This window comes from Arctopsyche grandis, chromosome 9 (assembly GCF_051622035.1).
Source record: "Arctopsyche grandis isolate Sample6627 chromosome 9, ASM5162203v2, whole genome shotgun sequence".
Classification (NCBI taxonomy): domain Eukaryota; kingdom Metazoa; phylum Arthropoda; class Insecta; order Trichoptera; family Hydropsychidae; genus Arctopsyche; species Arctopsyche grandis.
This window is the reverse complement of record NC_135363.1, coordinates 13,962,776-13,976,556: the sequence shown is the minus strand read 5'-3', so window position 1 is coordinate 13,976,556 and position 13,781 is coordinate 13,962,776. Positions and strand designations below refer to the sequence as shown.

At 33.4% G+C, this 13,781-nt stretch overlaps 1 protein-coding gene across 1 annotated transcript in view; it reads left to right on the top strand.

The window, feature by feature from the left end:
- Positions 1–13,781, top strand: part of LOC143917204 (uncharacterized) — a 46,980-nt gene that overhangs the window by 25,525 nt on the left and 7,674 nt on the right. Inside the window, exons 2-6 of the mRNA XM_077438676.1 lie at positions 3,396–3,572; positions 4,064–4,221; positions 7,421–7,605; positions 12,027–12,153; positions 12,241–12,370. Coding sequence (XP_077294802.1) covers positions 3,396–3,572; positions 4,064–4,221; positions 7,421–7,605; positions 12,027–12,153; positions 12,241–12,370 — 777 coding nt within the window. The remainder of the gene's footprint in view (positions 1–3,395; positions 3,573–4,063; positions 4,222–7,420; positions 7,606–12,026; positions 12,154–12,240; positions 12,371–13,781) is intronic.

Below are 13,781 nucleotides of genomic sequence, written 5' to 3'. Positions count from 1 at the left end.
CAAAGAAAATACAACATCGTGTAATGAAAATAATTAAAATATCTTCAGCTGATACAAATACCAAAACCTATGAATAAAATGAATATGTGTATATATGTAGTTTTGAATTATCATGATCAGTGATTACTAAGCAAGCTAAATTGCGCTATATCGTCACACTCTGTAATGTATATGCTAGCCGATTTTGCCTTGCACTCGTCCAAAGCAAGCATGAACGTGCCGAAAACGAGCGGTGCTGTATAGTGTGAACAGAACTAGTAGTTCCATGCTGTGTCGTACCGAGCTATTGACGTGCGTTGCTGGATAATATAATACTTAAGGTCGTTTTTTTATGGTTGTGGCTATTTGCAGGTACTATATCTACAAATTATTGGCTATTTGCAGGTACTATATCTGTGAATTATTGGTTATTTACAGGTACTACATATATCTAAAGCCTCTTAATTTTTAAACCTCTTAAAATTTAGTTCGAACTCGTAAAGCGACGTAGAGTAAAAAATATAATCCAAATTAGTTAATATTATTAATTGTTAGAAAATTATTATCATATATAACATATAATACCTACATACAAGTACAAGCCGCGAACTAGCTAAATGATATAAATCTATTATAATAACGTGCGAAATTTATTTTTATCATGTTTAATGAACGATTGATTAAACAAGTATAGCATACATTATAAATGTAAGAAATTATAATCAGATTATAAGTTCACGCGCATGCGCAGAAGGCTTTGCGCCTGTCGCAGATATAGTACCTGCAAATAGCCAATAATTCGCACATATAGTACCTGCAAATAGCCACAACCTTTTTTTATTTATTCAAAGGACATTAATCATTGCCATTTACTGCTCTTCACAGTAAATTTTCACCTATGTACTTGAAACGTACATATATTAAAAAAGTTTTACAACAAAATCGTGAATTAAAATTATGCATATACATACATATGTACAACATTCAGGCAATGGACTAAAATAGCAACAAATTAACATTAAACATAAAAATGAATAATTAATTTCGTAATTATGTATTATATTTAGAACTAGAAAAAATTCAAATATGCATCGTCAATTTTTTCATCGCTTCTTATTTTTAAATAAAACAAAATTTTATTTTTAAAACTTTATTTTTCGCTTCATTTATTTTTGAGTAAATAGTTCTCTTGAAAATTTAGGCAGACACAGCTATCATACATATGTCGATATGATAAATATGTTAATTACAAGATGAAAACGACAAGCTTTCAATCAAATCGATCCACCCATCACATACCAATGTTCAAATACAATTCAAGCTAAACAAGAGACGAGAGGTCAAGGCAAATCTCCATCTTCAACTGCAACTACTTTTTTTGCCACAGTTTTAATGGTCGATCGGTGTCATAGTGTTCGTCGTCATGTTTTTCTCGTCAGCCAGGTTTTCGGTTGACCTTCCCTGGCGACTCGTCGACATCCGGGTGCCATCGATTTTGCAAATACCTTTGCAAATACATCTCTAGAATTACAACTGCTCGACGAAAATCCGTAAACGCATGTTTCAGCGTGCAATGGAAGTATGCGATCGATTGTGACGTCACCCGCACAATGACTCTATGCACTAATTATGATTGTAATAATCAAACTCGTTTCGTTATGACAGTCATTGAATAATCGCCAATGATTAACATTCACAACCTATCACGGTACAAACCCGAAATATCCAACTCGCATTCTACTTCGCGACTGTTTCAAAAACTTTCACCTGGACCGACAAAAACTGATTTGTATGCGGACCAGTATGTGGGCAAACCAGATGATATACGTGTAATATTTTTTCATGCATATATCACACGATCTTTATATGTACTTCCTAGAAGTCGCGTTTTGTGAAAATAAAAAATACACGAAATTAAACTTTATACTTCATAATTATTTTATTACAAAACACGTCAGAAGTCGACGCTAACAATCCTAGAGTGTGACTCGACATAATAAATAAATAAATAAATAAAAACATAATTGCATTGCACCCATTTAACTTTCGGTGCCAACTATTATGACCTTGATTATAAATCTATAAAAAATACTATTCATTTTATAATGATATAATTTGAATATTTACATACTTACAGTACTTGTAAGTGATGAAGAAAACGGAAAAACTCTCATTAATATATTAACGATCACGACTACGAATCTCCATATAAATACATACATACATGGTAACCGAGGTGAAGGAAAACAACATTATTTAATATTTATACATAAAAACTAGTTAGATATACTTATTTTATTATTTACACACATAAAAATAAATTAGTATATATGTACATATGTGTAGATGTTGATACGTACTCATTTGTAAACCTCGCATACTCCATTGTTTTAATGACATAATGATGATTTTTCCCGGCTTTAAAATAGAAAAATCATTATTTTTTTTGTAAAACATAACATATAAGTGCGTGTACGCAATTATTGCTTTCGGCAAGGTTATTCAGCAGCAGTGGTAATTTGCATGTATTGTATATACAAATGTATGTATGTAGTACTAATTAACTGAGAACTCACATAGTAAGTACATCAGAGGTGGCCAGGTGGGCTATTTTGGGCGAAGTTAATTATTCCAATATTATCCTTTTAGCCTATTTTTTTTTTATAGATGCAGTTGACAATTGTTTTCAAAATAAAATATAATATGTATTTTAATAATATAAATAAACAAGTACTATGTATTGTTATAAAATAAATCAATAATACTATAAATATTTTCGTAATAAATATTTTAGATAAGATCAATCGTTTCCTTTTTCTCTTTTTCGGGGAGGTTTATACCTACTTTTATATTTAGGTTTGCACATCGGTCTGTCCGTTCGTAATACATATACATTATTTCCTGTTGTTGGTCTATTAACTATTGGTCTCCTTTGAGAGTATTATTTTTAAATAAAATTAACATTCCTACTGGCAGCTAAATAATGTCTTGGTTGGAGAACAAAGTATTTAATTAATAGTATTTTCATACAAAAATAGTCTCAATGAACGGGCATAGCAAGTACTAATATACCATAAGTATTCATTGCAGTTATTTCCTTTCAAAAGCTGCTAGAAGAATATCAATTTTTTGACTGGTATTCGTCCTGTATTAGCCGGAAAAAAAGTTTGACACCCAAAATATAAACTACGCCTAAAAAAGCCACCGTGGCTACCACTGAAGTACATATTATAAAATCGGAAAGATAAATAAAACCAATTGAATAATTTCCTCTAATTGTAAAACATGATCTCGTCATGAAAATCGAAAGTCAGGGTTAATGTCAATTAAGCTCAGAAGTGTCGATTCATGATTATGCAAAGAAAATGTTGCCAACATGACTGAATTTTAATGTTTTGATTTGTTTTGTTTAACAGGTTATTGCCTTGGTCGCTGCTCTGCTTCGTCTTAGCTTGCACGGATGCATTTTCCGTGGAAAATTCGGCACAGCAAGGACACTCCATAAACGAGTATGCATCTTTGGCAGCGCCGGCTGATTTGAGAAGATCATTATCAGAGGCTTTACAAGCAGAAAGAACACCAGCCAGAGAAATGTAAGCTACAACCCCTAATTATTATCGTGTGCGTAAAAAAAATAATAACAGCTAAGTTCGATAGTAATTGATTTAATTCATAAAATTACACTCCAAGTAGAAAATAATTGTATAGTAATTGATGATTTTAATTTGCATTTAACGAACGGTCGAAGAAAAACGAATAATTGGCATTTAAGTATATACATATGTACTATGTAAAAGTGTGAGATAGAATCGTATCCGGTTAATTAAAACGATCGAAATGATTTTTCATGATAAATTAATTACACGTCAAACAAACACAATGAACTTCGATTAATTGCCAATGAAAGTATGTGAAAACGTGTATAAGCGCGCGCATTGTATATACATATGTACATATGTAGTCGCATTCGTATTCAAAATAGATATATTCCTTGTGTCAACGACCCGGTTTTTTTAAGCGAATCTCATTCAGAATGGAATTTTCTATCGCAGAATATTTTAATGAATTAAAATTTAATTTTCAGTTCGAATCAATCGTGTACCGAAGAAGGGGTTGGTGGTCCACCATGTCCGCCGAGCAAATACCGCAGTCCAACCGGAGAATGTAACAATGTTCGCCATAGATCATGGGCGAACAGAGGAGACGTCTTCCTGCGACTGATGAAACCTGATTATGCTGACGGTGAGCCAAAATCCAAAAAAATAAATTAATTGCAAGGAATTGCATCAAAAACTGAACGAAAAGCAATTAAAGCAGTTGTTGCCAATAGCAACTGTCACACAAATCAAGACTGGTGTAACGACCACCAATGCAATTTGTTACAATGGTTGTTTCAGTATCTGGACTATTTGTCAAATTTTGCAACGAGCTATTTAATTCTAAATTGTACCGTGTATTTTTTATAGTTTAAATTTGTATTCATATATACATACATAGTTTGTATGCATAATATGTCAAATATTTAATTACAAATTTATTTTCCACGAATATTTATTTTACACTCAGTCGCGAAATCGTTCCGTTCATCTATCTACATATATATATATATATAAATTAATGTCTGTGTGTGTGTCTCGAATAGACTCCTAAGCCACTGAACCGATTACGATGGAACTTTCAGGATTTGTTGTATGCATTTCCGGGAAGATTACTGTGGGAAAAAAACGGGAAAAACGGGAATGAGTGTCATTGCAACGCAATAATTTCAAATGTGTTCGCTGCCTGCGTTTTTCCGACAAATGGGAACGGGAACGAGAATGGGAACGGGAACGAGAACGGGAACGGGAATTGCATGCGTTATTATGGCATTGCAACGCATGCCGGGGTTCAGCTAGTACGCAATAAAATGAATTCTTGTACGCTAGTATCACTGATTTATCTAAAGTCGCATTGCAACCAAATTTATATCTAATGTTTCAAATTGTACTTTGTTACATTCGCCCACGTACAACGTATCTATTCGATGCATACAAATTAGATAGTGGTTTGTAAATGTTGCCGTCAAAGTGTATTGCCAGTTGTAATGTATTTTATCTGGCATTATAGGTAACTAGTTGTTTTACCCGGCTTCGCTCAGTATTTGTAATATAAACAGCTTAAACATGGTGAATCTAATAGTAAATATTCATTTGTTTTTTTATTAAATTTATTTGAATCGATGCTGATTTGTTTTCGATTATCAACCAACAATACTTACAAACTAAAATATATATTAGATAGAAATTCATATTCGAATACAAATCTACTAGTAGATATATGGATGTATGTTTATACAGCCAAAAATACAATTTCACTGGTAATATCCAGTAAATGTATGTATATATGCTTTGACTATTCAGATTTTTTTACAGAGTGTTTTAGGATCCAACAGTAAATATTACTTACATATACTATGCAAACTATGGAAAACAATTTCATATTAAGAAAACCTTTATTTATTTTATTCAATCAAGCATGCATACTCGTCTAACAGATTGCTCCAACGCGACGAGTGTGCTATACAAACTATATTAAAAATTATTAATTATATATTCAGATATTTACATTAAGCACAACATCTATGGTCAAGCATTTTACAGAAGTATTGTATAATATTATACAAGGTAAATACAAGCATCGATTAATATTCACGGAGACATGTATGGAAAATTTTAAAGCATTTATACAAATTAGTCAGAATTGGGATGAATTTTTGGGTTTTATCTGATTTCATTGAACCAATTTATCTGATTTCATTCAACCATTTCAATGAAATCAGATAAATTGGCAAACACTAATAGGAAACGATCGATTTCGGAGTCACATATCCAAGGTCTGGCCAGAAGCATACACCAGGGATAGAACCCGTGAACACGCAATTCAAAGCATTACATGTTAACCATTGATATATGCTGCTTATGATAGAACACATTCAAAAGTACGACACGGCACGCCTAGGCAGACTCCAGCGGTGATTGGCGTTTCTTCACGTCATTGTTCGATCGTACGTTCGTACACTCCATGCGGTGATTTTGGCGCGTAATTGATCAGGCGTGGTAGCGTTTTTTTTTTACATTTGCAAAATTATATAAAATAAAATACGTACCACGTAAGATTCTGTGTATCTGCGCTCTAAGGATTTGCTCATAACAAAGATAGATTTTCCCACTCAAATTAATTATTAGTCAATTGACGATTCCACGAAGAGCAGTTCTTTAAATAAAATCGAAATCAGGTCACATTGAAAGCTCTAGGTTATGTGAATCATTCTCAAAAAGTAGATTAAAGAAACGGAATACAATGAAGAATTAAATACATATTTACTGCTGACCAGTCAGATTGTAAATCTATTAAGTCATACGAAATGGCTACGCGGAATAGAAGAACTATATTTTAACTAGTCAAAATATATTACAACTGGTAATAAAATTTGAATGTAATGTACATATGTACTTTATATATTAGGATTGTTTGCAATAAAATCGAGATTCATACTAAATTGACGGTATTATGTGTACATACATTTATGTGTAGGATCTGGAGACATAGGCTGTCGGTCACATTACATGCTACCACCTCATCATTCATTCTTCTCATGCGTTCATACTTGCTCTATTCTAGGTTATAAAACTAAATGTCACTTATGAATATAAATACTGGCTTTAAAAATCTTTAGCAAATGGAAACATAATCCAACCATCTCCGAAAATTTCGTATGAGATTCTAACAAGATAAACGCCACAAGCTAAGCCTGACCTTTCCTTAGATCTGACGAAATATCGATATATTTATTTTTATTTTCCGATTTAGGTGCAAACCCACGAATCGCTCATTGATTCGGTCGATTTGACATTTTCCGGTCACGCAGCAAAGTTTTGCCGGCGACTACGCAGAGGTAGTAGCTCAATGTCACGAACGAAGACGAGCCATGAATATTTTTATCTCAAAGCTTGCACACGAAACCGCCTAAGACTAAAAGTGTAAATAATCGACGCAGTTTGCGGTCAATTTTCCCACAGCTTGGCTCTTCCATGTTATCGAAAACGACGTTGGAAGTGAGTACGAACACGCGGAAGACAATGGACGAGTGTCGAAACTGGCGTTTGCGTCTACCAATAACACAAAAGCATTCTGGGTACATTTTCTCCTCTCGAGACAATAGCGTTCCAACGCGCCATACTGCCATACACAATATGTATTGGCTGTCGTGAAATAAAGTGTGAATTAAGCTAACCGCTCGTAGATATTGCGCAACGTGCTCAACCGTGTACTCGCTATCGTTTTCGTAACTGGCAACACACAACAAACTAACAAATTACTTAATGGATTTATTTTCTATTTAATTAATTTCGTCACTGTGAGGTTAATCAATCTGCTAACTATATTTTTTTCCGTTTTTCAGGGGTTTCTCAACCGCGAGTGGCGTCGAGTGGGACGTCTGCTCTGCCCAGTGGGGAAACTGTGGCTCGTTCGATAAAACAGGCCGTGCCTCCTAGCGATCATATGTATGTTAACAGTCTGCTCGCAGCATGGGGTGAAATGGTTTTGGAAGATTTGAGCAAAACAGTCAACCCTCAAGTTGATAAGGTACGGTATAAATACGTAGTTGACTACATATTTATTAAGTTATTTAGAGTTATTTAGAGATTGCAAAAATATCGAAATTTTCAATATCGGTATAACCGAAAGGAAAAAACGGTGATATCGGTACTTTCGGTAATGTTTTTTTGAATTAATTAATCAGTAATAAAAATGACCAATACGTCCGATGAACCGAGTATGACTTGCATGTTTCAATATGCTTATTAAAAAAGGCGCCAAAACCAAACATTAAAATACAGAATACTGTGAAGTAGGTACGGCCCAGGTACAGAGGGTTATAATGTTTCGTAGATTTTTGTGTTTGAAAAAAATGGTAAAATTACAACTATTTACAACTATAATAATAGACCGTTCCATTAGTTTACAAAGCAAGAGAGCAAATAGTATTGACAATAGTGAACCATTTTTTGTGCAAAAAGGATCGTCCTAGCGCCAATATCTGTTTATAACTGCAAATTTTCCTGAAATGCCGAAAAATAGATACGCAAATACTGTATAATTTTATATTGAAATCCAACGCCGATAACAACACATTTAATTTACCAGAATAAGCATTTTTGAAAGCTTTTATTTACATAGTTTGTATTGTCTGTTTATTAAAAATATACGCATCTTTCCTTCGAAAAATGTACGCATTCGTAGTTTTTAGATATTGAGATATTTTTTTCAACAAATAAAATTTATGCTTTTGAAAAACATCGATACAACCGGTATTTCTTTTAAAACCGGTAACACCGAAGGTCGCTTCCGGTAGTACTGGTATCGGTACTATCGGTATTGCAGTCCCTAGCGGTAATGCTCGCTTATCATACGGGAAAATTTAGTAGAAAGCTAGGATTTTTCCGTACTATGTACATACATATATGTACAATCGGATTTTTTTAAAACTTCGTGTGTGTAGAGGTAAAATTATAGACTGAAATTAAGTGATGAACAATCCAATATTCTAAAATATATACATACATGATCGTATCAGTCATATAATGTAGGATATTTTCCATGAACATTTTCCGTGCGAAAATTGAGTATTTACATATTTATACGTAGTATATTTAGTATTATATATAAAATTAAAAAAAAATAGATGAAACTTTTTATATGTAAATGAAAATTTGGAAGAAAGTTTGCGCTACAAATCGTTAGTAACCGAGTGAATGCTTAAAGTTTGTCTTTTTTTGAGAATGTACAGATCCGTCTGTCATGTTTGTTTGTATCTAAATATTATGTAAATTATGTCTGCAACTTATCGCTCAAACGGCCATGGCATTCATGACGAATACTAGTGAAAATTATCGACGGCAAAAATCAAAACATTCGATTTTGGTTTCGAAACTGACGCTCAATTGAAAACATTGATATTCCAATTTCAAACAATATAATATACCATCACAAAACAATACTCCCTAAGGTCATTTGTTGTGTACTTATCCTTGAGTTGACTTTCAGTCCTTCATATTATATATTATGACCTTTTTCAAATTTATTCATGTATGATAAACATCCAATAATCACGATTACTAAATATTTTAGTATCAAAATATATACATATATGTGTCGGCACTTAAGTCCATGGACGATTGATAAAATTTTATCATAGATATTGATTTCGGTTATATCCAACTTCATAGTGAAGAGTTACTCAATGTAACATATGTATGGATGATCATCCCAATTGCCCGCGATGTGCATACGAAAACTTTCGCTCTTATAAAATGCATTTGGTTCAAGTATTTTTGGCATTGTTTCCAAATGCTATGAGAGCGTATAGAAGCGATCACGATCGCAACGCTATTTCGTTATCTCCGACCATTATTCGATCTGATCACCTTAGAAGGCAATCAAGTTTATTAATTAGCGGCGTCGACGCAGTGTTTGGCAAGCTTGGAATGCAGATTTTCGCACCGCTTCTTTCTTGCACAAGTGTGCAATTCTCGCATAAAAGCGTTTTCGTTGTGCAACAATCGTTAATTTTTCCCGACAGAAAATGCGAGTTTTCTCTCCCGCGCCGCGGCCCGACACCGCAAACCATCTTTTGCCAATCGTGCACCGTTGTTCCGCAATTTGACGAGAGATTATGATCCGGTCGAGCATGTGCTTCGTCATGACTTTTAATCATCGGCTTGAACTCCGCTCTTCCGTCTGAATCTTTCACGTCGTAGCTATAATAGCGGAGCAGTTATTTTTCGAGTGGGTACGTTCATATGAAGGTATAAAATATTCCTACCGTAGTAAGTTTAATAAATGTGACTCACGCATTGCTTCAACAACTACGTATTACATAACATTCAAAATTAACGGTTCAATTAGACCTTTTCTCTTCCTAGACATAGTTTTTCAGGTCGAGGTTGCAGGATGTTGCTAACAGATCAACGCTTTTATCTTTATATCGACTAATAGACCCATGTATACTTTTCATCGTACAATTGCTACTCGCTTAATAGTCAATTAGATAGATAGCAATTAATTTTTCAGTATAATAGACTGAATTTTTGGGTGGAAAAAATACATTTTTATGCTTGGTAGGCGAGGTTTGTTACAGAGGGGGATATCGCCCCTCCCCCCAGATCTAGCCAGACCAGGAACATGCGTGTCATTTGTGAAATACTATGAATCTTAATCAAATTGATTATTCATTACTAAAATTTTAATAGAAACTTCAACGAATTAGGGTGGCAGACACATAGAATAGATAGAATCCAGATGTGAATTGTCATGTCTTATATCATTGTTATTTCGAAAAGTTTCTACTATATTTCTTCAAATATGTTATTGATCACTGTCAAACTTATGTCAATACAAGGAAAATATATCACCGAAAATACTCAATAGAAAAGATTATGCGTGCTAGCGTTTTTTTTTTACGTGTGCAAAACTATTTAAAAAAAACTCGTGCCTCGGGCCTCTCAGTGTGTTTTCGCCCTTAATATCTAATTCCTTATATCGATAAGAAGCGTCTTCCAAAAAAAGATGGTCTTATAAAATACAAACACATACTAGCCAGACTAACTTATGCCTCCCCCCTGGAAAAACCTGATTTTTGAACTGGAATTTTATCGTGATTTAATTTACTAGACTATTTTTTCAATTCGTTGTTGGATTTCAATATGTTCTAGTGTTAAACTAGTGTTAAAAAAAGGACATTTTATTCAGCAAAAATTTGGGATTATCATAATTTTGTCTGCATAAATTAAGGTAGGGTTAACTATTTTCTATCTAGAGTTCTGAAATATGAAAAATAATCAGAAGACAGCCTCTGTGCCACCTTTCAGTACGAAATTTTCATATTCCCGGAAAGGAAACAAGAGGCTTGAATCGGAATATATTTTTTTAATTGCTCTGCTCCAGCTCCATTTCGGTATCAAAGTATTTGCTACAGCTAATCTCCGTGCTCCACTCCAAGCTCCGGGCAAAAAGTTTCAATGAGAGCTATATACATATGTATATACAAACTATATAAATACATTCATCTTATTATTTACATTGTAATATAATATGGTAGAGAGCAAATCATCTTTCATTATTTGTCTTCTCTCATTGTGTGTAGTGGGCATACTTGATGCAATGACATGCTGTCTGAATCATTTCTGGATAAAAATCAATAGCTTCAAAGACAAATTTTACTTTTATATAGTTATTGAAGAAATATATTCAGACAAAAACATATCGCTCCATTCCTGCTCTGGACAAAGTCTCGTTGCTACACTGCTCTATGCTCCAGCTCCGAGCTCTGCTCCAAGCCTCTGCTGAAAACTTATATTTTTAATGACAATTTCTGTCAGCTTTTTATGAATTTTATTTACGAATGTATTTTTTTTCCTGTATGATAAAATTAATTTTCCTCGCATCCTTGATCGCGAATATGAATGCCTCACTTACGCAAGTCGGACTTTTCATCGAGAAAGTTGCGTGGCGATGATATTGACACGCTATTTAATGCATCGGTGTTGCGCAACTCGCAACTTTCGTTTCCGACTCGGACAAATGGCAAAAACAAAGAAATTATTTCTTCGTTTTTAATCACGATCGACGTTGAGCTTTTTTTCGCGCTTTTTCCTCCTCCACCGCTTCCCCAACTTCCGCGGCTGCAGGGCGATTTCCGCTTTCGATTTTGAAGTTTTATCGTCGCCGACGGTGCTTCGAAACCAAGGTCTCTTCGCAATCTTCCTTCCTCAATCCATCACCAAACATGTTTCGGAAAAATGTGAAATAATAAATAAACGGTTGTTACTGTGACTATCACTTTATGTAACAGTCGTGACCATAGACCGTAATGGCCTTGCCTATATGGTGAGGTCTTTCTTACACCTTCGTACATATGTATGCACATAATTGACTGCTTAAAAATATATGTATATACAGACATTTTTATCAACAATGCTACAATAAATGTTTAATTATTGTATTAGATCAAATGCTGTAGCGGAATTGTGAATGTGCCAAATCATGAAGAGTGCTACGAAATTGTCTCAGAAGGCGGTTGCAAGGAGTACATGAGAACAATTCCAGGTCGTGAAGTTGAACAATGCAATTTTTGTAAGTAAATTAATTTATGTAAACTTATCTATCCTCAAGTATAATATATGCACACAGATACTTACCCGCTTGTAATCATTATAATAGCACAACGTGAACAGATGAACCTTGCATCCGGTTTCCTCGATGGTTCTGATTTATATGGAGTGACTGAAAAAGAACTGCGATCTATACGACTTTACGATGGCGGAAAAGTAGATGTAGCTGCTTGCAAAAGGTTAGCGATTCATATCATTATATTAATTTACATACATATACTAATAGCCAATCAGTTTGAATATAAAACAATTTTAATATAATTGTTTACATTTGATATTATATTTTAAATTCAAACATACGAAACTGCACAATAGTAATATCTACCGATGAATTTGATTTTATATATAAATTGAATATATAATCACAATACAATATATGTCTGTACGCTTGTATGGGAAACTTAATTGCGAAAAAATCACTATATCCATGAGATTTTCTTACTATTGAGTCACATTATTGTATACGTGTGCGCATAATCATTTCCACAAATTAAATTGGTGATTGTTAAACATTCATCCGTTAAATTTAAAGCTAGATAGGTACCTGTATCTTTGTACAAGGTAAAAAATATTAACCGCAATCATAGGATAAGATTTATAGGAATTGGGGACACATCCTCTTTAGATCTGCACTATGTAATTTTCTTATTCATCAATTTACAATTTCATTTACCTCCATTGTTGGAATCCAGACATCGTCAATAGGTTTGCAAATTAACTGAAAAAAATTTCATAATTTATGGATCATTTCTCGTTTAATAATAAATGCATTCCACACAAGTTTTAATACTCTTATATTAAAATGAGTTCATTTACAATTTTTCAATTGATCACCGAGCTATAAATGTCTTTCTATTAACAAATTAAATTATACAACATCTACATATTTGTTTAGATTCAATTTTTTAATTGTTTAACATCTATTTGTTAATTATTTAACATATATTTGTTAATTATTTAACATGCTTTAATATTAAATTCTAAATACAATTTTGGATTCTTATCATACATACGTACATACATACATTACATATAGTTTACATAGTATTATAAAACAATGATAGTTTTATAAAATAACCAGCAGAATAGACTCGTGGTTAGCATGTAATGCTTTGAACAAAGTGGTCACGGGTTCAAAACCCACTGGTTTCTGCTGACCAGACCTTGAATTTGGGACTCTAGGTCGATCATTTCCTATCAGAGTTTGCCAATTTATCTGATTTTCATTGAAACGGTTCCAGCAAATTGGCAACCTTACCCATTTTCTCGCAAATCTCGAGTTTTCATCAATCTCGAATTTCGCTGAATTGTTTAAAATGCTGCAAATTTACAAATTTGACCATAGATGTCTCTGTGGGTGTTAATTGACATGTATTTACTTTGTATAATACTTGTATCGAATGTACAATATTTCTGGCCAGGAAGGCGCATTGGGGTTATCTGTTAGGCCTTCATGGTAAAGATTAAAAATAAATAAATAATAAAATAGTTGCAGACTTCTGTCCTGGTGTAATGTCATATTTCATAATAGAAACTTCAAAACAGTGTCAAAGCACATTCAACTCATGCAAAAAACCTTGACTCTTGCTT